Consider the following 22,688-nt stretch of genomic DNA (forward strand, 5'->3'; position numbering starts at 1 on the left):
CTTAGCTAGCCGAGTGAATGGTCCCCCTCTCCTTTCCCGATAGAGAACTCCAAGTTACTCCTCCCCATTCTTTTTTGCCCCGGTTACTTCCTCAAATTTGAAGTGACACCCCCCACCAATCCCCCCCTCTTTTACTTTGTCCCAAACTTAGTTCTTCAAATCCCTTAGGGATCAACCTGCTTGTTTTCAGCCTTCATCAAGCCGGAAAACAGTGGGCGGTTTGACATCTAGCAGTGGTTGGGAGGGCCCTACTAAAAACTTTTTTTCTTTTTTGATTGATTTTTTCTCCACCCCATTACCAATGAAATCACCTTTTACTTTTGTTAAATATATGTAAATAAAAACGATTAAGCTTTTTTGTTATCTATAATAGAAATCTCACCTGTCTGTTTAAATGTATGTATGTATGTATGTATGTCTGCCTAAAACTTTCGACAAAGGCGACAGATTTTCACAAGATCGGGCGACAAATGTCGAAAAATTGGCTAAAAACATTACTTCTTTCATCCTCAACTGGGCACATTTCTACAGGGAGGAGTCGCTTTTTTCGCCAATATTTTCAAAAGTCATCCCCTCTTTTCGACTGACTAGCCTTAATTTAAACCCTCGCCATTTCCGGTTTGCCGATGGACGCAACAGCAAAGACGTCACGTTTTTTTTGTTTTTTTTTTCATGTTCTTTTCCTCCTTCGCAGTACGGGTTTGAGCCTGTCTGCCTACTACCACTTTTTTTTTTTTTTGCTCAACACACACCTCCAAACACCCGGGCAACACCAGGTACCCAGGCTAGTTTTATATATATATATATATATAAAAGCAAACTCGATTTGATTTGGGAATAGTAAGTAGGAAAGCCCCTGGGTGAAGGTTGCAAGTGAGAACTTTACGTCAGGATACACCTTAGAAAATTTACTACACACCCACCTCTCTATTTTTTGCGTTGACCTTGTGCCTATTGTTCATTTTTTGGTTAATATTAGTCATTTTTACATTTACAGAAAATCTGTACTTTTATAAATTTGGGTTTTTTGTGTATTGATATTCATATTAAAAACCCTTTTTTCCTATTCATTTAAAAAGAAATTACAACTTTGTTATGTATGGGTCATGGAATTGCACTCATCTGCAAAAGATCTAGCTAATTTGCATATTCTTTTAAACATTTATTTTAATTAATTCCCTATTAGTTTTTTTTTTTCAGTTTTCTTATAAGATGATCATCTTTAATTAACTATTATGTATAATTATATTCATTCAAACATTCTACATGATTTATACTTACGTAATATTTGTGTAAAAAGTTTATAGTAAACACAAACCTCTTTCTATATATATTTATGTATGTGTATATATATTTGTATAAAAAATTTTGCCTACCAAACTCCTCTGTCAGTTTTTGGTCTACAGACATGAAACTTAATATATAAGGTATTCGAACACATGCAAAACTTCATATTTGGGTTTTAGCTTGGGAAAATTGATGCAAAACTGTGAAAATTAAAAAAGAGGAACTTGCCAGTATAAGGTCAAACGACGGCATTATGAATATGCATGTGTAACGTAATAGCTATTGGTTCATGTTTTAATTTTTAGCCTTGCAGCAAACATGTCTTCATAGCTCAGGCATTAATGTCAAAGGAAAAAGTAAATCATAAACTAAACGTTTTGGTTTCAAGTCTCAGTGATGGCGCACAAGTCATTTTTTTTTTTTAACTTTTTAAATCATAACTATATATTGGGTCTAATATAATATAATAATAAATATGAAATCTGCATAAATCAAACTATTATATTTAAGTGTATTTTACAATCAGGCAATGCCGGGTGGTTTGCTAGTAAATGATAAAAACCTCAGTCTGGAAAACTACTTAAAGTAACGCTTACCATTCCACCACGATTTCAGTAGTCGAGCGCAACATCTCCTTCAAAAAGACTAGAATAAGTGTAGTTGGCTCATTTGTATATCTTCGGAGGACCCTCTTCCAGGATGGAACCCTTGACGCAAAAAATAAAAAAAAATAGTTTAAAAAGCGCACCTTGTCAGATAGAGCAATTACCATTAAAAAGAAATTTAGTGTATACAAGTGATGTGTCTTGTCTGTTCTCCCGTATTCCTAGTAGATATTTTCTATTATTATTTTCATGACAAGTGCTCGTCTGAGCTCCAGTCTATGGTCGCCCCCTTGCCAAACTTTCGCAAAAACACTCGACTAGCTACAGTCACTATCAACAATTCTTCCAACTCTCTATCTGTGCCTAAATCTAAACGCAGATTTCATGAACAAAGTTTCTTTCCTAGAACTGCTGATTACAATATGGTAGCTTCAAGTCCAATGTAAACAAGTTCTTGTTGAACCGTCCTCTTAAATAATCAAAATTCTACCCAATCTACGCCATTAACGATTACTACTTTACATTCATTAATCCTTATTTTCAAGTGGCCTTCGGGCCTTGATAAATGATGACTACCTTGTTAAAAAAAAAAAAGAAAGATGAACGTGAAGACCAAGATAATGGCTTTGAAGTGGGCAGTTTGACACAAGGATATGTATGACGGTTTAAAAAGTTTTAAGTCAAAGCATATAAGGTACTCGATTTTGAAATGTGCTTTGCAAAAGTGGTTAGTTCCAAATGCCCTAAACACATTCCGGCCCAGAAATTGCATGATAGGTGTTAACTACATGAGTATCAAACAAGCGAAAGGCAGTAGCCTTGTATGCCAGATTTGTAGCAAGATTTGTAAAAATAAGCTGAGGCTGTTGAACCACTCGCGTGCCCATCCCTACAGCTACCTACCTTGAAAATGCTGCTGTCAAACCTGACATAGTTATATAGAATAAGTCAGAAAGAGTGGCAACCTTGATTGAAGTGAGTGTTCCTAATGATGGTGGTCTGAACAGAGCTGAAAGAGAGAAACAGACCAAATATCAAGGTCTCATGTATGATATGAAAAGAAATTGGAATCTTAGGGAGATATCAATCATACCAATTATTATATGTGCTACAGGGGTTATGAAGAAGAACTTGAAGTCCTACCTAACTAATATTCCTGGTGAACCAAGTGCAAGAGAGATCCAGATAATTGCACTTAAGGGAACAGCGAGGATACTAAAAAGAGCTCTCGGTTGGTTTGAATAAAAAGCAGGGCAATGTTGGCAGCTGGTTTGGCTGCCCCATACCCAGCATTACAATCTTCAAAGGAAGAAAATTAATAAAACATTACAATGTAGGGATGGCCTTCTGCATATACTGATCAGCCATTTATTCCAGAGGTTTCAGAAGTTATTGGGAAATAAAACCTGTAGAGTTGAATAGCATGTTAACATCTGTCTTCAGTAGATAGCTAAATCAATATATAATGTATATAATAAAACTAGCCTGGGTGCCCTGCGTTGCCCGGTGTTGCCCTGGTGTTTGAAGGTGTGTGTTGAGCATAAAAAAAGTGGTAGTAGGCAGGCAGGCTCAAACCCATACCGTGAAGGAGGAAAAAAAACGTTAAAAAAAAAGTGACTTTGCTGTTGTGCCTATCGCCAAACCGGAAATGGCGAAGGTTTAAATTAAGGCTAGTCAGTCGAAAAGAGGGGATGACTTTTGAAAATATCAGCAGAAAAAGCGACCCCTCCCTGTAGAAAAGTGTCTAGTTGAGGGTGAAGGAATTAATGTTTTTAGCCAATTTTTCAATATTTGTCATCCGAAGAGTCAAGCTTCAAAACGATACCAATCTCATGAAAATCTGTCGCCTCTGTCAGAAGTCTGGCATACAAACATACATACATTTAAACTGACATACATACATACATTTAAACTGACATACATACATACATTTAAACTGACATACAAACATACATACATACATATGAAACGAAATTGGAAATTAAAAGACGTTTCAATTATACCAGTCATCATAGGAGCAACTGGGCTTATGAAAAAGAACTTTAAAAAGTACATAGCAAGTATACCCGGTGAACCAAGTGCAAGTGAAATACAAACGATTGCACTGAAAGGGACGGCTAGAATCCTGAAAAGATCTCTTGGTTGGACTCACTAAAATAGGGGTAAATGTCAGACATCTGGTTGGATGTCCCATCCCCTAGAAGAAAAAGTTTAAGAAAAATGAAAAAAAAAAAAAGAAACATATTTAACAGATTTATATTATAGATGATCTCACTTTTTTCTCCTCCATCTACAGTTGATAAAGTTGTAACAGAGTGCATATGGCGACTATATGCAAATACCATGCAAATGACATCACAATAAGCAAAAAGAAAGACTATAAAAGCAGAAAAAGCATATTAGAGATGCGGATGGCGTTCGAGAGGACAGAGGTCAGAGAGGAGGAGCACAATTACGTTTTATTTGGGAAAAAGTACCCAGAAATAAATGTTACAAAAAAAGGAGTCGAGTTATTACTTATCCTATGTTCCTTGTGAGGTACTGTTAGAGAGGGGGAGGGCTTGCAGGTGGCAGAGGTGGACGGTCGACTGTCCAGATTTGTGAAGAGGTTACAAAACCATACCGTTAAACTCAAATTTTATTCAGTTACTAGCGGGGGAACCCGGCGTTGCCCGAGTGTTTGTTTCTGGGACGGGGGGGGGGGGAGTTTAAAAAAATGTTATGGTAGGTAAGTAGGAAGGATCAAACTCGGAGTCATGAGTAAAAGTAGGAAAATAAAGTGTGAAAAAAAAAAAAAAAAAAAAACATCTGCAACGTTAACAGTTCGGCCACCAAGAAAAGTCCATTTCAGTTGTTTAGGAAAAAAAACAAAAAAAAACGACTACAGTAGGTCGGCGCGAACGTGAAAATATAATGTGAATTGTCTAGCACGCTAACCACTACGCCACAGAGCACTACAGCTTAGTTTAGTGATTTTAAATAACTTCACATGAAAGAACTACGAAGCCAAACCGGTGTTCTCTTCTCAACTGTTCCTTGTGAACGATCCCCAAACGGTGTTAAGTGGTGGCAGGGGGAGGAGGAATTTATAAGAGAGAAAATATTTTACCACTTCCATTGATCTTAACCGATTTTGGCCGTGACTTCTCAGCAGAAAAAGTATAGAAATCTAAGATTATCGAGGAATTTGAGAAATAATAAGCCTATAACACACTTCAGATATTGTTCTGCCGTTTGTGCATATTATATTTGCATGAAGTATCTTGATTTTTAATCCTATTAATGTCAAAATCAGACGGGAAAAAATGAGTTCATTTTATTTATATAGAGATAACATCAAAGAAAGGTTATTGGTCTGGGTACAGTCCTTGCAAAACTATGGGTCAGTTTTGCCTCCCAAATTGAGAGACAGTAGTTAACTCCTTTTGTTGAAGTGGTACCGTGGTTTTCCTTCGAAAATGTCCCTGATAATTCATGGTGTTCTCGGCAAGAGTTCTGGTGCCTTTAATTGGGCATAAATCAAGTCCCTTGGGACTCTAATTAAATTGAGAAAAGTTCAAACATTTAGTTGATATAAACATGATTAAAATGTTCAAACGATGCCATCCTCTAATTGGGATATCTTTAGCACAACATAAAGGTGTCTCTGCTTGTAGAGATTTCAAGTCCTTTTTTGCCAAACATTTAGGTGATATAATCATGAAGAAATTGTTGCGGCTCCATTCTCGATAAGACATTCTTCTCAGAGCCGACTTTTGGTGAGTCTCGCTCTTGCCAAAGGTTTTAGTAGACTGAAAAACAAAATGGATATTTACAAAAAAGGCGCCAAATAATAATCTTGGCCCATACAAATTAACCAATCACAGGCTGCCTACAAGAAATGTGCGTAGGCGGCTTAAAACATGAAAATAGCATTGTAACTGGAATTTCTCACAAGGTTTGAGAATATGTTTTTGTACAGAAAGATTGTATAAAATGTAGCAAAATATAATTTTAGTTTGTACACACTTTTAGAAAAGGAAGAGTTATCGACCCCTGTTCTTTAGCTGACAAGTGACATCTGTTGGCGGTTCTTGAAACTAAAATACACACATTCGCCTGATGTCATTAACATGCAGAAGTGTCATTTTTTTTATACTTGTCCAGAATTCCATCTATATTAAAAAAAAAAGAAAAATAAAGAAAAAATATATAATGTATGTACTCGCTGCAGAAAAAAATATCTCATTTAAAAAAATCACATAAATTGATCAAGTAGTTTTATTTTTATATAAAAAAAAATCATTTTTAACCGAATTTCAGTTCCCAACTTCCTCATTTTAAGAATCACTTTCTAAAACTCGGCCTAATGTTCACAGGAAACACGAGTTGGAATAGTTACATTGAGAGCATTGCCAGGACCGCTGCGAAGAAGGTAGGTTCTCTCTACCATGCTAGAAAGCTACCCGAAACGCCCGAAAGTATCCCATACCTCTATAAGGCCACCATTCGCCCATGTATGGAGTATTGTTGTCATATTTAGCCCGGTGCATCTGCTACTAGTCTCTTGCTCCTAGACAAGGTTCAAAAGAGAGTCGCCTACCTGATAGGTCCTGAATTGTCATCTAAGCTTCAGCCTCTGTCCCATTGATGAAATGTTGCACCCCTCTGCCTGTTTTACAAGTATTTTAATGGTGAATGCTTTGACAAACTGCAAGCACTTGTGCCCCCTCGACGTAAATACCCCCGACAAACAGCTAAATCCCACCTTTCCACAGTAGAGATCCCTAGATGTAAAAGAGCCTTCTACTTCAGTAGTTTCTTCCCCAGAACCGCTAGACTTTGGAATTTCCTTCTGAGTCCCTGCTTCCCCAACTGTACTGACATGCAGAAGTTCAAGTGTGACGTGAACCGACATCTTGCTGCCCAATTCCCAACATAGTACTCCTGTAGCTTATGTCCCTGATAGTAGCCCCCTACATCAAAGTGGCAATGTGCCTTGTTTGGGGTGAAAATGTAATTAAAAAAAAAAAAATCTCGCAAGTTTTCATTATTTGGAGTTGTCGTCCTTGTTTTCAGTTTATTTTCCAGATGGCGTCGTGATATCGTCGCTGTTCGTTTAGCCATAAAATTTGATTTTCTTAATATATAAAAAATAAAATTACTTGATCAATTTACGTGATTTTTTGGTGTATGATATTTTCTTTCCGTCACGAGTACGTACACCATAGAGATTTTCCTGTATCTTTGTTTTTTTAATGCACCTTCTTAGTTAGCCTGTGCAACTGCAACATACTCAAGATTTTTTCAAACTTATTTAAAAACAATGAGTAAAAACTATGCCGAGTCACTACTGAAATATGTAGATGTCAGATATATAAACGAAATCATTTGTTTGCGCTTTTTTCTCTTTTTTTTTTTTTTTTTTTTTAGTTTTAGATTTGCTAATGCTAAAGGTAGGATAAACCAGAAAAGCTGGAAGTTTCTAGAGTTTTGACGCGCCCACGTGTGCAATGTGCACATCTCTCTCTCTCTCTCTCTCTCTCTCTCTCTCTCTCTCTTATTTACATTTTCTCTACCCCCTCTCTCTCATCCACTTTCTCTCTACCCCCTCTCTCATCCTTTTTTTTACTCACTCACCCACTCTTTCACTCACTCACACACTCTCTCTCTCTCTCTCTCTCTCTCTCTCTCTCTCTCTCTCTCTCTCTCTCTCTCTCTCTTTCTCTTACACTTTCGCCAGCTGGACGCAAGTTTCGAGTTATCTGCCTTGAAAGTGATGAGGTAAAAATGAAAAGTTCTAGACGCCATCGCTAGATGTCTCTTCATCCCTGCCAGATTATTCTAGAACTCGTGTGAAAGAACGGGAATTGCTTTCATTTTTCTTTCCTTTTTTTTTTTTTTTTTAACTTTTCTTTTCTTTTCTTTTTTATCAACACCAAAACTACTAATAATACTGGTTGGTAAAAGCAATAATAATAATAATATAACTATAATATAAATATCAACAACAACAACAACAACAACAACAACCGGAGGTGCAGTGAGAGGTTCAATCCCAAAAAACTTGTGGAGAAGAGCGGAACGCAGACACACGGAGGTTCTCGAAAACTGACCCCCCCTCTACCTTTCAAATGTTTCGGTCACCCTATGAGACGAACCCACACTGTCCGAGCCCTGGAATGGGAGGACAACAGGGGCCCATGCCGAATAATTACGGTGGTGCCCACCTGGGCGAATTGCCTCCCGGATGGGAGAGAAGAGTCGATCAAAACACCCGATGGCCATATTTCGTTGACCATAATACAAAACAAACCACTTGGCAAGATCCAAGGATCTCAACGCCCGTAAGTTTATTGTTTTAATTTAATATTATTAATATGTATATAATTTAATACTTTACCTACATTGTGATGAAATATTGAAAGAAAAATCGGTGTTTATGCGGAGAAGTTAACGATGCTGAAATAATAACGTTATTATTTAGAAAACCATTCTGAACATGAGGGTCCTTTGTAACTATTCTGTACTTCCACCTAATTAAAACAAACAAACATGTAAGAGTTCAATTTTAATGCTATTTAAAAAAAAAAAAAACAGCATGGTAGCATAAGTGCATAAGTACCGCAATGAATACCAAAGATCTCGACGCCCGTAAGTTTATTTGCTACTAGTGCACTTATTGATCCGTGCTGAAATAACGTTATTATTTTTAAAACCATTCTTAACATGAGGAGGAGGGTGTTTTGTACTTATTCTGTACTTTAACCTTACAATTGAATAACGAAACATCATAAAACTTTAATTAAACTTGGAAATACGATTAAAAAAAATAAAAAATAGCGCGGCACTCGGCAGTAAGTGCAATAGCACCGTTTATTTTTAATCTAATTAAAAAAAATCTCTATTTTTAATAATTATTTACAATGTGATGAAATATTTTTAAAAATCACATAATTACATAAAAATTACTCTTTTAAAATTTAAAAATTGTCTCCCTGCTACGCACAAGCAATTTTTTGTGCTTATTCAAATTGGCAATTATGGCGGCAATTAAAAGTAAAAAAAATTCCAGAAAAATCTGCATCATGTAATTACGGAACGAACATGTCATATTAAAAAAAATTACGTAATTTGATCAAGTAGTTTATTTTTATTCAAGAAAATCACATTTTACGACTAATCGAGTCGCAGTGTTTTTGTCGGCCATTATGAAATCCGATGAAATAAATCAGGGGGAGACAACTTAAAGTGTCGAGGTCAAAAATCAACCGTATGTTCAATACAGTTCAGTTACTAAACTAATTTCACTACCAAACTTTGTTAGTAAAATCGCTAAAAATCGGGGTTTTTTTTTTCTTTAAAAAATACTATTTTATAAAATTACGTAATTTTTGGAATATGACATCTTCGGTCTGTATGCAGTTTTCTGTATTTTCTTTATTTGCCATCATAAGTGCCAATCTGAATAAGCAGCTATTTTTTTTTTTTTTTGGTATTATTATACAAACACCGTGACAGCGTTAGGGTTAGGGTTTAGGGTTAGGGTTAATTCGCTGTCACGGTGTTTGTATAAATTTACCTTTTTTTTTTTTCTTCTTCTAAAAATTATATTTTTTTAAATAATAAATCCTGCTACCGTTTATCTAATAATTCCTTCATCGATATTTTTTATGTTAGGTCGATTGTTTTTACTTTTGTAATTAACCTCTTTATTTCTTATTTATTGTAAGCTAGAAATCAAAACAAAACCGAACACCTTTTCAATCTTCTCGTTTCTTCCTCGTCAGGTTATCATGATAAAAAAAAACCAAAAAAAAACCGGCCCATTTTTTTTTTTTTTTTTGTGTTTGGTTTAAATTCTTTGCCAACATCATCAGGATGCCACCTACACCTTAAATCGTTTTCCTTATCTTTTTCCTTTTTTTTCCTCCACATTTTTCTGTTGATTCCCGTAAAAGTAATAAGTTATAAAATAATGATAAAGAAGAAAAAAAATAACTTTCGCTTTCATAACTAAATAATAATAATAAAGGACTTCCTTCTTGCAAATTCCTGTTGAGAAATCGTATGTAATTTGTATATGTAAACTTTCTGGTTAAATAAAATAACCTTTAAAGAGAGAGGTAAGTGAATTATAAAGTATTTACAAAGTTGAAAGTTTTATCTAACGGAATAAATTGAGAACGCAATGAAAATCAAGTTTACTAAAAAAAAGGAAATCCTGACATTGGTGCTTCTACAGAATTTGAACCGAACTTGGTTTAGAAAAAAAAAACTCATACTAAGTTTAAGTGCGGTAAAAGTCTATTTGGTTCAAATTCTGTAGAAGCACGTACTTTTTTTAATTAGTGTATTTGATTTTAGCAAACAAATCTGTGGCATTTGTTTTACATTAGATTTAAGTAACGTGAACCCCACTCTAAAATTCAATATTTTTAGAGCGTAGGTAGGACAGAATGCGTAACCATTTATTTTCGAAAATAGCCGCTGTTTTAGAAAAAAAAAAAAATGATTATTCATTCTGCCGTACGATGATAAAAAATTGGACGATCATCTTTGTTAAATATTTAGTTGATTATCTTGAACTTTTCAGCTTTAAGATGGCTGCCATTAGAAATAGTATCTTGACCAAATTAGTTTTAGTTTGGTTCAGTTAATAATGAGAAAATACCGTAAAAATTAGATTGTATTATGGTATTGTTTGGTTATTAAATTATTAATTTCGCCAAATTGTTATAAAACCAGAATTAATTTTGTTAAGATAATATGGCATTTGTCTTAAAGCTGAAAAGTTTAAGATAGTCGTTAAATTTATATAATAAAGTGAAATTAAAAAAACAAATGATCCTCAAGATATTTCATTTTTTTTTTTTTTTTTGTAATCATAAAAAGGAAAAAATTTTCTTTAATTTTTCTGTTGACAGCCTGGGGGCTAATGATGAAATTTAACTGTTTGTTTAATGGTTACTTTATTTGATGACGAAAGTCCGTTTTTACTGCGGGAAAGTTTCAGATTTATTTCTACGTTATAAAAAGAAATACAAATAATAATAAAAAAAACCTGTGTTATAATTTCATCTCTAGATGCTTTGCTAACCATAAATAAATATTATTATTCAACAAATTATCACGTAATTGATTAGTGATAATTTCTTTCTCGTCTAAAAAAAAATCAACTCTTTAAAGACGAAGTGAGAGGGGAACGAGAGAAAGAGATTATGGTTGTTGTTTATCGCTGGAAAAAAATCCTTTTCACTCGTAATAATCGATACGGAACTAACAAGAAAAAAGACTAAAAAAAACAACAGTCTGGATTTACTTTAAAAATGGTTTTCGTTTTTTATTTATTTTATTTTTAATAGTTTTTTTTCTTTTTTTAAATAATCAAGAATACTAAAAACAAAACCCGATAGGTTTTCTTGCTGCTACTATATTTGGCTATTCTGCTTCCATGGAAGAAGCTTAGAATCATCTGAGATTCAACAAATAAACATCACATCGCAAGAAACTTTTTCTTTTCTTTTTTAAATTTTTGATATCTTTTTATTTAATTTTAAATTAAAAATTTAAGAAAAAAAGTTATTTTTTTTGTAAAGTTTGTTTTTCCTGGAGATCACGAATGATGAACGTGTGTGAATATTAAATACAGCGAACTAATCCAAAGCTACGTTATCTCATACGTTTCATTTAATCTAGAAAGCTTTAGAAAAGCGTATTAGTGTTAGTATTATCATTACTAATAGCATCAGCAATAACCCTAGTCTTAACCCTAACCTCTCCGTTTTCTCGTTTCTTACCGAAAAAAACAAAAAAAAAAAGCCGAAATAAACAATAGAAATTTCTTGTATCTTCTTTTGCTCAGATTTTTAATTAAAGTGAATGTGTTTTGTATTTCGTCCTTTCATACTTATTTTAATTTTTAGTTAAAATAAAATCTTCACAATCCCGTTTGAATTAAACTTTTTAATACACAAAACTAAGTTTGGTATATATATATATATATATATATATATATATATATATATATATATATATATAATTTACGACGTTCCCCAGTGTAGTATAAACACCCCAACCTCTCCATGTTAAGAACGGCTTTCGGAATAACCCCCCCCCCAACCTCTCCATGTTAAGAACGGCGTTCGAGGTTGGGGGAGATGTTTATTCCGAAAGCCGTTCTTAACATGGGAAGGTTGGGGTGTTTATAATAGGCTGGGGCAAGTCGTAAAAATTTACCAAAGTTTTAAAGTTTCGTTCGGCTGGTCTGGTCTGGTCTGGTCTGGTCAACTTGGTTTGGTAAGTTTAAATTCTGTAGAAGCACCTACGATTCTGAAAAAGTTTGGTGTTTTGGTAACGGACAAAAAGTACAATCCATTTCGAATTTAAACTTTTTTGTATAATATCAACATTTCTTTATGAATTAAAATTTAACTGAAAAATTTGGCATTTTTTTTCTCTTAATTTTTTAAAAAAATTTACAATAATTTTCAACCGCGAGAAACAATGGATACACTCTGTAATAGTTGGGAGTCGATAGTGAAAACAAGAATTGCGCAATTACTAATTGCACACCCGAAATAATAGTTTGCCATTTTAAACTAACACGCGCATTTCTTAGATTCTTAGACTTGAATTTTTGTCATTTTTAAAAAAATTTCTTGTGATCGGAGAGGAGGGGGCAACAAGAAATGTCGACATTTTTTAAATTCATTTTTTTTTTTTTTTAGCCATAAACTTATTGGCGCTTCTCCAGCTGGGGCGAGATTTTGTAATCGATAAATGATTTTCAGATAAAAAACAAACAAACAATGGTTTTAAGTGATTTTTTTGTTAAGTCTAATAAGTTAGAATAGTAGCTTCCAAATTATGCAGCCGAAATTACCTTAATATTACTAAAATATAGATTAAAAAATCAACTTTAATTGTAGTAGCAAGTTAAAAATTTCCGCCATCTTGTTTAAATCAAAACGGAAAATTGCCTCCCTTTTGAACTCTCCTGTCTCTTGCGATCGTTTTCATCAAATTATTTTATTTTCTTTGATAAATAATTTTCTATCTTATCGATTTTCGTATTTTTTTTATATAATCATCTTAAAATATGAAGCGTTCGAAGATACGATTGTTTTCATGAGAAATGCAGTATTACGATTTCCAAAATTTCGTCCCAATACTGTAGAAGCGCCGAATTGTTTTATAATATTAAAAGTAAACTTTTTTTAAGTATTGGAAATTAATTTGATTTTTAAGCAGCTGATCAGACAAGGATGTAATGCGTCTGTTGACAAGTCCACATAAACGAGCATTATTATTATTATTATTATTATTATTATTATTATTATTATTATTGTTGTTGTTGTTATTATCATCATCATCACGCATACAACATTAAATCGCTGTTATTTATTTGTAAACAAAAACAATTTTGATTTATTTGCCGATCGATATTCTTTTTGTTGGTTAATCATTAATCGAGATTTTCATGGAGAAAGTTCCATCGATCGAGTCACGACCAGCGTAAAATTATTTTAGGCCACGGTCGAGCAGGCTGTTTGGGCTTACACTGGCACAGGTCTATTTCTCTTAAGTGTAAGTTTCTGTTCGATCCTAGGCATTACTGCTTAAAAAGGATGGAAGGTAGTATCGCCTGGGTCCGATCGTGACTGATTTTGCACTCATTCAGACTGCCGTCTATTTGGAGGAGCTGGATTCTACACTAAACTGACGTCATGCCTAATCTTGCTGATGGTGGTGCTGGTGCATTACGTGGAAGGCAGGATATACACGCGTATTTGCAGGTAAATTGCTGCTGAGCCTTAAATTTCTTGTGTACCCCTAGATTTTAAACACTATTTTGTTTTAGTTTTAAGAGATTAAGGGTCTCCGTCCTAGGACTAACACTTGATTTCATTATGATTTGAATTTATATCCAAGAGCATTTTTAAGAATTTGGGTCCTCTTGCAGTTTAGGGAAACAGAAATACGAAGAAGAAAATGGGACATAAGTCATGTTACACCGGTAGTAAGAATCCCACTTGATTGGATAGTGAAATTGGCGTCATTTTATAAATACAATAAAATATTGAAATGGCTTGCCTCTTTTCTGCTGTTCTTGGCCTTCGGACCGGGTGCTGCATGCTGCACTTGAGATAATTTGTCCCAGTCAATGGAGGGAAAACCCTCTATACTGGGAAAATTACTATTTTTGGACCCAACCAGAGTGCCCCCCCCTTTTTTTTTTTTTTTCCTCGGGGAGCTGGTTTAACCGCACACTAAAAACGACCTTTTTAAATGATTTTTAATACTTAAGATTTTTTTTATTCAGTCAGTTACTCGCGTAATTTAATAAATATGACAAACAAATAAAGATAATTAGAAATGATATTAATGGAACTATATTGAAATTGACAATATTAGAAAACAAAAATTTTTTTTTTTTTTTTTTTTTTTTTTAACAAACAAAATTAGAACCGATATTGTTTTGATACATAATAATATACGTGGAAATATTTGAGTCGATTTCCTTCTCCGGCACACCTGATTAGCAATTGTTGTCGACTTTCTTGCATTTTCGATTTTTTAGAAATCTAATTAATTTTTTATTTTATTTTAAAATAAAGTAAAATGTTTCACTTTTATGAAGTTTTAATAGCCAATCGAATTGTGTGTGACTTAAATATGACTAAGTTTTTAAAAATTCTTTTACAATAATTATTTTTTTTATACTAATAATTATTAAATACTTAGTAATTAAGTTATTTCACAATAATTTCAAGCTATAAATTCTATCGATTTTTTTTTATAGTAATAACGTCAATTTCACTATCCAATCAAGTGGGATTCTTACTACCGGTGTAACATGACTTATGTCCCATTTTCTTCCTCATTTCTGTTTCCCTAAACTACGAGAAGGTCAGACGTTGTTCCCTTACAGCTTGATCTTCCAAGAATTGTTTCTGAGTATTTAAGATTTTTTGTTTAATTTTTTTTTTTTTTTTTCATTAGTTGCTCTTATGACAACCGGTCATGTTTAAATCATTTTTTTAAGTTCTAATATTTTTGTTATTTTTTCGCGTTCAGCTCTATTAAGGCCATAGTAAATTGGTTGACTTGGGTTTGTATTACTGTACACACAGATTCGAAAAAGTTGTGAAAAAAAAACAAATATATAACAAATAAATGTTATCAAAGGCAAGATAAGTTACTTTTCTACCTAACTGGATATATTTTTCGTGTTTTTATTCAATGTAACATGTTTATTCAGCTCGAAAAACATACAGTGTTTACCGATGTATTGGAAAATTCAAGATGGCGCCTCCTCCTCACTCCCTCTTTAACACGGTAAGTTTGGGAAAAGGTGTTATAAATAAAAAACTAGACAAAATACTATTAAAAACCCGCCGAATATGTCAACCTATGTCACAGTAACATATATTGAGCGAGTTTTAACAGTATTTTATCCAGTTTTTTATTTATAACACCTTTTCCCAAACTTACCGTGTTAAAGAGAGTCAGACGCCATCTTGAATTTTCCAATACATTGGTAAACACTGTATGGTTTTCGAGCTGAATAAACATGTTACATTGAATAAAAACACAAAAAATATATCCAGTTAGGTAGAAAAGTAACTTATCTTGCCTTTAATAACATTTATTTGTTATATATGTTTTTTGACAACGTTTTCGAATCTATGTCTACAGTAATACAACCCCGGTGACTTTTTAAACGAACTCCTGGTACTTCACGTGAAATGTGGACTCTACGTAAATGTTTTTTTTTTTTTTTTTTTTTTTTGTGTGTGTGTGTGTGTGTGTGTGAATGCTCTCTGAAATGCGCAAAAGGTTTTCTTTCACTTTCTTCATTTATATCTCGTCATACACTTTTCTTCTTTTTTAAATTGAGCGTGTATTTAGTACTTAAAAAAAGTTTTCATGATTAAACCAATGAAAACCTATGCATGCGCTTTCAGGGAGCAGTTATTTAAAAAATTATGGTACTTGTACAATTTAGTCTAGACATTAAAAAATGAAAATATCGAAAAAAGTTTAAATTGTATGTGTCCGTTATGGAACGAAGTTCTCCGGAAAAAAAATTTCACTTAATTTCATCAAGTAGCTTTTTTTTACAGTGGAAAAACACGTTTTTATGAGAGCCCGTTGAAGGCATCCATCTTGGATTAAAAAAAAAAAATTGTTTGAATTTTAGAAATGCCAAAGGGAGATAACTCCAGTTAAAGCCTTGACACCCCTCCTCATCTTTAATACTAGCTTTTCTTCCTAAAAATCGAACCTTTTCCTCGGTATCATAACAAATTGTTTTTTTCGCTGGAAAAAAAAAAAAAACTACTTGATGAAATTGAGTGAATTTTTTTTTTTTTCCCCGGAAAACTTTGTTCCATAACGGATACATACAATTTAAACTTTTTTCGATATTTTCATTTTTTTAATGTCTTGACTAAACTGTACAAACAAGTACCAAAATTATTTACGCAGGGTCCACGCTCCCCGTGAAGTACTCCACTCATTTCAGGTGAAAACATTACATACTTGCATGTCATGTCAAAATTAGTATAAATTCCAAAAAAAATTACGAGGTGCAGGTCCCGCAGATTTTAAGAAATAATTTTTTTATTATTATTTTTTTTTTTTTTATTTTTTTTTTTTTTATTACATTTTCACCCCAAACAAGGCAAATTGCCACTTTGGTGTAGGGGGCTACTATCAGAGGCAACAACTACTGGGGTACTATGTAGGGATTTGGGCAGCAAGGTGTCGGTTCACGTTACACTTGAACTTCTGCACGTCAGTACTGTTGGGGAAGCAGGGACCTGGAATGGAATTCCAGAGTCTAGCGGTTCTGGGGAAGAAACTATTGGAGTAAAAAGATCTTTTACATCTAGGGATCTCTACAGTGTGGGGGTGGGATTTAGCAGCCTGTCGGGTTTGTCGAGGGTGCTCATGTCGTGGGGGCACAAGTGATTGCAGTTCGTCAGAGCATTCACCACTAAAATACTTGTAGAAAAGGCAGAGGGATGCAACATTTCGTCGATGGGACAGAGGCTGAAGCTTAGATGCCAGTTCAGGGCCTATCAGGTTTGCGACTCTCTTTTGAACCTTGTCAAGGAGCGAGAGACTATTAGCAGATGCACCAGCTCAGATGTGGCAGCAATACTCCATACATGGGCGAATGGTGGCCTAATAGAGGTACAGGATACTTTCGGGTGTTAGTAGTTTTCTAGCACGGTAGAGAGCCCACCTTTCTTGCAGCGGCCATGGCAATGCCTTCAATGTAATTGTTCCAACTCATGTTTCCTGTGAACGTTAGGCCAAGGAGTTTGAAAGATGGACTCTCAGATAAAGAGTCGTTGGCCATTGCTATGGGTGGTAGAGAGGGTTTCTTGTAATTATTGAATGAAACTAGTTTAGTCTTGGCAGCATTGAACGCGACCAACCACTTTTGTCCCCATTGCACTACAGATTGGAGGTCTTCCTCTAGTGTTTCTGCCATTTCTTTAGAAATGTGTTCATTCGTCTTCCTGTCGTGCCTGCCATAGAGTGTAGTGTCATCAGCATATATACCCATCTCAGAGGCAATGTTGTCGGGAAGGTCATTTATGAATATCAGGAACAATAGAGGTCCAAGGATAGAACCCTGGGGCACCCCCGCATTTATATCATATTGTTTAGATGTACGACTGTCGAGGACAACCTGGATTTTTCTCTTATCTAAGAAGGATTTAATTATGTTAAGTATTCTACCAGTGATACCGTATGATCTGATTATACTGAGGAGACCCTCATGCCATACCCTGTCAAAAGCCTTAGATATATCTAGAGCTACCGCTCTGCCCTCCCCCGCTTTGTCCAGTGAATGATATATACGTTCAGAGATCACAGTTAGGATGTCTACTGTGGAACGGGCTTGTCTAAATCCATATTGTTTGTCAGTCAGTAGTTTAGCATCTGTAAGATGATGGACTAGAGCATGGTTAATTATGGTCTCAAATATTTTGGCAAAACGTGGGAGGAGGCTAATGGGGCGATAATTTGATGGGTCTGTCCTTTCGCCAGAATTCTTGAATACTGGTACAACAGAAGCAGTTTTCCAACAGCCCGGAAAGCAAGCTTCATTAAGGCATTTGTTGTACAGTTTGGAGAGAACTGGAGCTACTTCGACTGAGCACTTTTTTAATAGCACAGCTGGAATAAGATCGGGTCCACATGCTTTTGAGGTGTCAAGGTTTTTTATGATAGCATGCACCTGAGCAGGGGTGGTTTTCAGATCATCTAGTGTGGCGTCTGTCTGCATAGGAAAGTCAGGTAGGGGGTGGTTGGAAGGGTCCAGTGTGGAGTTTGAGGCAAACCGACTGGCAAGCATGTTAGCCTTGTCGGTTGCTGAGGAGACAACCTCGTGATTGTTGGTTAGTGGGGGAATTGTTGATTGCCCATTATTTACTACACTGTTGTAGATTTTCCAGAAGTCTCGAGTTCCTAGTTTTTGTGCTTCGATGCGCTTTTTAGTGGTTTCCGTAAATTCTCTCTTAGCTGTCGCTATTTCTTTCTTAACGTTATTTCTAGCTTCTATATACTTCAGTCTGTTTGAACTGGACTTATGTCGGTTAAACCTACGGTATGCATGCTGCTTTTGAGCAATGGCAGTTGCACAAGTCGACGTAAACCATTGGGGAGAGTGGGGCTTACTATAAAATTTCCGCGTGGGAACATGCGCTTCGATTGCAGTTTTGAACCAGTCAATGGTCTCATTTGCACATTGTTCAGCAGGGAGAGAGAAAATATTTTACCATGGAGCATCTCTAATTAGTTCCCTGATGGCTTCCCAATCAGCCTTATTATAATATCTCGTTGTTTTGAGCACTGGCTCTTCAGTTTTGGCTCTAGAGTTTAGGGCGATTTCAACCATTATCACTGCATGATCAACGTTCCCGAGTGGGCTGTGGGCCTTCGTTATGCAGTCATCGGGAACTGTGGTCAAAAACAGATCTAGAAGTGATGCGTGTTGTTCTTCCTGGTCAGGGAAACGGGTTGGAAACGTAACAATTTGTGATAGGGAGTGAGATATAGCGAAGCTATGGGTTGTGCTGCCCGCTGCATCTGTGTGAGTAGAGAATCCAAGCTAGTTTTTGTGGTGGACATTAAAGTCACCAAATACATGTATTTGTGCGCTAGTGTCGAGGGACAGTGCCGTGTCTATGCTGTCAGATACTTTGTTTATTATGGAGCAGTCCTGAGTCGAGGGAGAGCGGTAGAGAAAATAATAGTAGCTAATATTGTGTTGCATGTTTAGTCTAAAGCATATAAAGGCTTGATCATCTGTTTCTAGGTTTGTTTCTCTCGTCAAGGGAAGGGTATTACGAATGTAAACTCCAAGTCCGTGCATATGTCTGTCAGAGTCCTTACGGCAGAGTGGGAGATATCCAGGCATGTTAAAGTGGTTAGAGGGAATGGAGGAGTGTAGGTTAGTCTCACTTAGTGCTAAGATATCCGGGGTATTTGTTAAGAGAAATGCTTCAACATCAGCTAAGTTAGTTAAGCCCACGGATATTTGTGAATGAGAGCCTCAAGGGAGGAGGCAAGTTGAATTTGTTTGTCCCTAATCCTGGTTTAAGCTTATTTTTAGATTGTACTGTCGTCATATTTTTTTTTTAAGAGTTTCGGTAAGGGGGAGCTAAACAAGAGGTTATGCAGAGCTTCAGACATGCATCAAAAGTAAACCATCAGCTGACCTTTCTCCAATTAGGATTGTGGCTTCAGGAAAGCCCACCGGGGATGAGTGCAGGGTCCCTTTCCATGCGCATCATGGCACTACAAACAACCCGATATTATTCAACTGTTGATGGAGCAGCCGCTCTAAGCGCTACCAAAGAGTTAGGGCTCCTGTACTACCAGTCGGGAACAGCAGCCAGGAACTGTCAATCCGGTACCCTCAACCCATTAGAAGAAGGTCAACCCAATCTAATTGCTCAGACATATCTTATACTCAAGCACTCCCAAATGCTCAGTTTTAGGGGTGGGGCATGCTGGGAATGGGAATTTCTTAATTTTAAATAAAAATTGATTGTAAAGAGAATTTTTTTTGTAAATAACTATTGAAAAATATTGCAAAGTGTTTATATAGCTGGTTCTTTGGGATAATAGGGGCGCCTCAAAACCCCTCTTCCAAAAAAAAAAAAAACAAAGACAAGTGTTTTTACTATTTTAAAGCGCTTTTTTTTTTTCTTTTTTTTTAAGCTTGAAACGCAAGTAGTGGCGAGTTAACTTAGAACAACAAGGGTGCATGGCGGAAATTCTTCAGGGTTTAAATGTATTGTAATACTTTTATTGGGGTCGAAAAACGTTTTTCAGCCGCCATATTACTTCCTATTTATTTGCCTCCCCACGAGGGCAGAGTTAAACACAAGGTCGGTTTTTAGTGTAGAGAAGCAATAAGCATTTATTACTAAAAAGAAATGGTGAAATATAAAAGCAAGTTAAGCTAAAAGTAAAAAAAAATAAAAAAATAATTCAAAGAATTAAAGAAAGACAAATTCAAAGAAATTTCGAACATTTATTACTATAAACATAACGAACAAGTGAAAATAAATAATTGCAACCAAAGGCAAGATAAGTTACCGTAAAAATGGTCAATAATGGTAGAAGTACCGGTATCGCATGTCACGTGACCTAACTGTTCAGTTTTTTTCAGAATGAGGCTCGTCTGGGGGGACCTACTTATCTAAGCTACAGCTACACCCAAAGGTAAATAGAGGGTCGTTCAATTTCTCTATAAATTCTTTATAGGTTTTGTAGGGGGCTGCCAATTCCAAACGTTTTCTTAAAATTGATGCGCTAGGTGTGTCAGAAATTTCGTGAAAATAGTGAATAATTCCACCCCATCTTTCCAAGCTTATAACTCCTCGAAAAATGTAATTCAAGCCCTAATTTTTTTTTCAATTAAAGGAGCAAGGACCAAGGTTTCATTAAAAAAAAAAAAAAAACCTTTTTTTTTTTTTTTTTTAAAGGTTTTAAACTTAGGACTTTACAGGTAAATTTCTTAAAAAGAACAGTACTTTTTTGTTTGTTTTAAATTTGAATATATTATGTATTGACCTTTTCTCTTCAATTTGTGATATATAAGACTTTGGTACATAAATTAATTATTTACTTTTTAATAGACATTTCAAAATGGGAGACGTGAATTATTCAACCCCCTGTCTTTCCAAGCTTATAACTCCTCGAAAAATGTAATTCAAGCCCTATTTTTTTTTTTTTTTTTTTTTTTTTTTTTTCAATTAAAGGAGCAAGGACCAAGGTTCCATTTAAAAGAAAAAACAAATAACGTGGTTTAAAAAAAGGTTTTAAACTTCAAACTTTACAGGTAAAATTCTAATAAACACGTTTGTTTTTGTTTTAAATTCGAATATATTATTTATTGACCTTTTCTCTTCAATTTGTGAGTAAATTAATTATTTACTTTTTAATAGACACTTGAAAATGGGGAGGGGGCGTGAATTTTAAAAAAAAACGTTTGGCTAAAATATTATATTCGGTTTATTGGAAAGAACATAAAATTTCACATTGAACCTGAAAATATCGTGAAAATAGAATCAATAGAAAAATTTTGATAGATTTTTAAAGTTTAAAAATTGAAAAATATTGAGTTTGGAAAATTCATTACTATTTAAAAAAAAAAAAAAAAAAAATATTTCTATTACTTTTAAAACAACTTTAATAGTTTATTTTGCAAGTATAATCCATAAAGAAAATAAACCCACTTTTAACAGAAATTACGAGATCTTTATATTTTTATTTGCAGTTTCGTGTTAGGGGTGTCAAAAATTCCTACAAAAATTCTGATACACCTATTGATGCGCAATTAAAAGTTATTGTGTATTTTTTTTTTTTTTTATTTTAAACACTTACGGGATTGCAGAACTTCTTGGTGCTTGTGCAGTTTACCAAACAAAGATATTGAAAAGAACTATATTGTACGTACCCGTTATGGAAAAAAGTTCTCATTTAAAAAAATCGGCGCTGCTACACTACTAGGACGAAATTTCGAAAATCGTAAAACTGAGCTTCACATGAAAACAGTGGTATCTATATTCCTCCTAAGCTTAAGATGATTATATCAAAAAATTACAAAAATTGATAAAGTAGAAAATTATTAAAGGAAATTAAAAAAAAAAAAAAAAAATAGAATTTGAAAATGATCGTAAGACAGGAGAGTTCAAAAGGGAGGTAATTTTCCGTTTCGATTTAAACAAGATTGCCAAAAGTTTTCACCTGTTAACACGATTAAAGTTTTTTTTTTTTTTAAATAATTTAGTAATATTCAGATAATTTCGACTGCATGATTTGGAAGCTACCATTGTAATTTATTAGAATTGAAGACAAAAAAAAAAAAAACAGTTGAAACCATTGTTAATCTGAAAAACTCCATTTATTGACTACAAAAATTTTGTCCTAATAGTGTAGAAGCGCCAAAAAAAATCGCTTAATTTGATCAGATTTTTTTTTTTTTTTTTTTAATTTCAAATTTTAATGAGATCAATCGTATCGCGGCCATCTTGACTATTTCACGGACGATGAAGGGCCTTTAAACGAAAAAGTGATTAACAAAGGATAAAATAAAGACACAGAAACTCTTTAAAATAAGTGGGGGAGGGGGGGGCTAAATATTTATCCAGATATTTTTTCTGCCTATGTTTCCAAATAATCTCATCAAATTTTAACAAACTTTAAGCAGTGATTTGAGTTATCTCCCCTAGCGACCTCCTTCGTCCGTGAAATAGGCAAGATAGCCGCAATACGATTGAT

At 34.5% G+C, this 22,688-nt stretch overlaps 1 protein-coding gene across 2 annotated transcripts in view; it reads left to right on the forward strand.

The window, feature by feature from the left end:
• Positions 1 to 7,600: 7,600 nt before the first annotated feature.
• LOC145279996 (uncharacterized) overlaps positions 7,601 to 22,688 on the forward strand; it is a 59,137-nt gene continuing 44,049 nt past the window's right edge. Inside the window, exon 1 of one of the 2 annotated variants that reach the window (XM_080131605.1) lies at positions 7,601 to 8,218. In XM_080131605.1, the coding sequence (XP_079987731.1) occupies positions 8,006 to 8,218 (213 nt within the window). In that variant the 5' untranslated portion in view covers positions 7,601 to 8,005. Of the gene's footprint in view, positions 8,219 to 12,890; positions 13,670 to 22,688 lie in introns of those variants that run through there. The other variant, XM_080131606.1, reaches the window with a different exon arrangement.

Source organism: Euprymna scolopes, chromosome 7, assembly GCF_053919585.1.
Source record: "Euprymna scolopes isolate OS-2025 chromosome 7, ASM5391958v1, whole genome shotgun sequence".
NCBI classification, from domain to species: Eukaryota; Metazoa; Mollusca; class Cephalopoda; order Sepiida; family Sepiolidae; genus Euprymna; species Euprymna scolopes.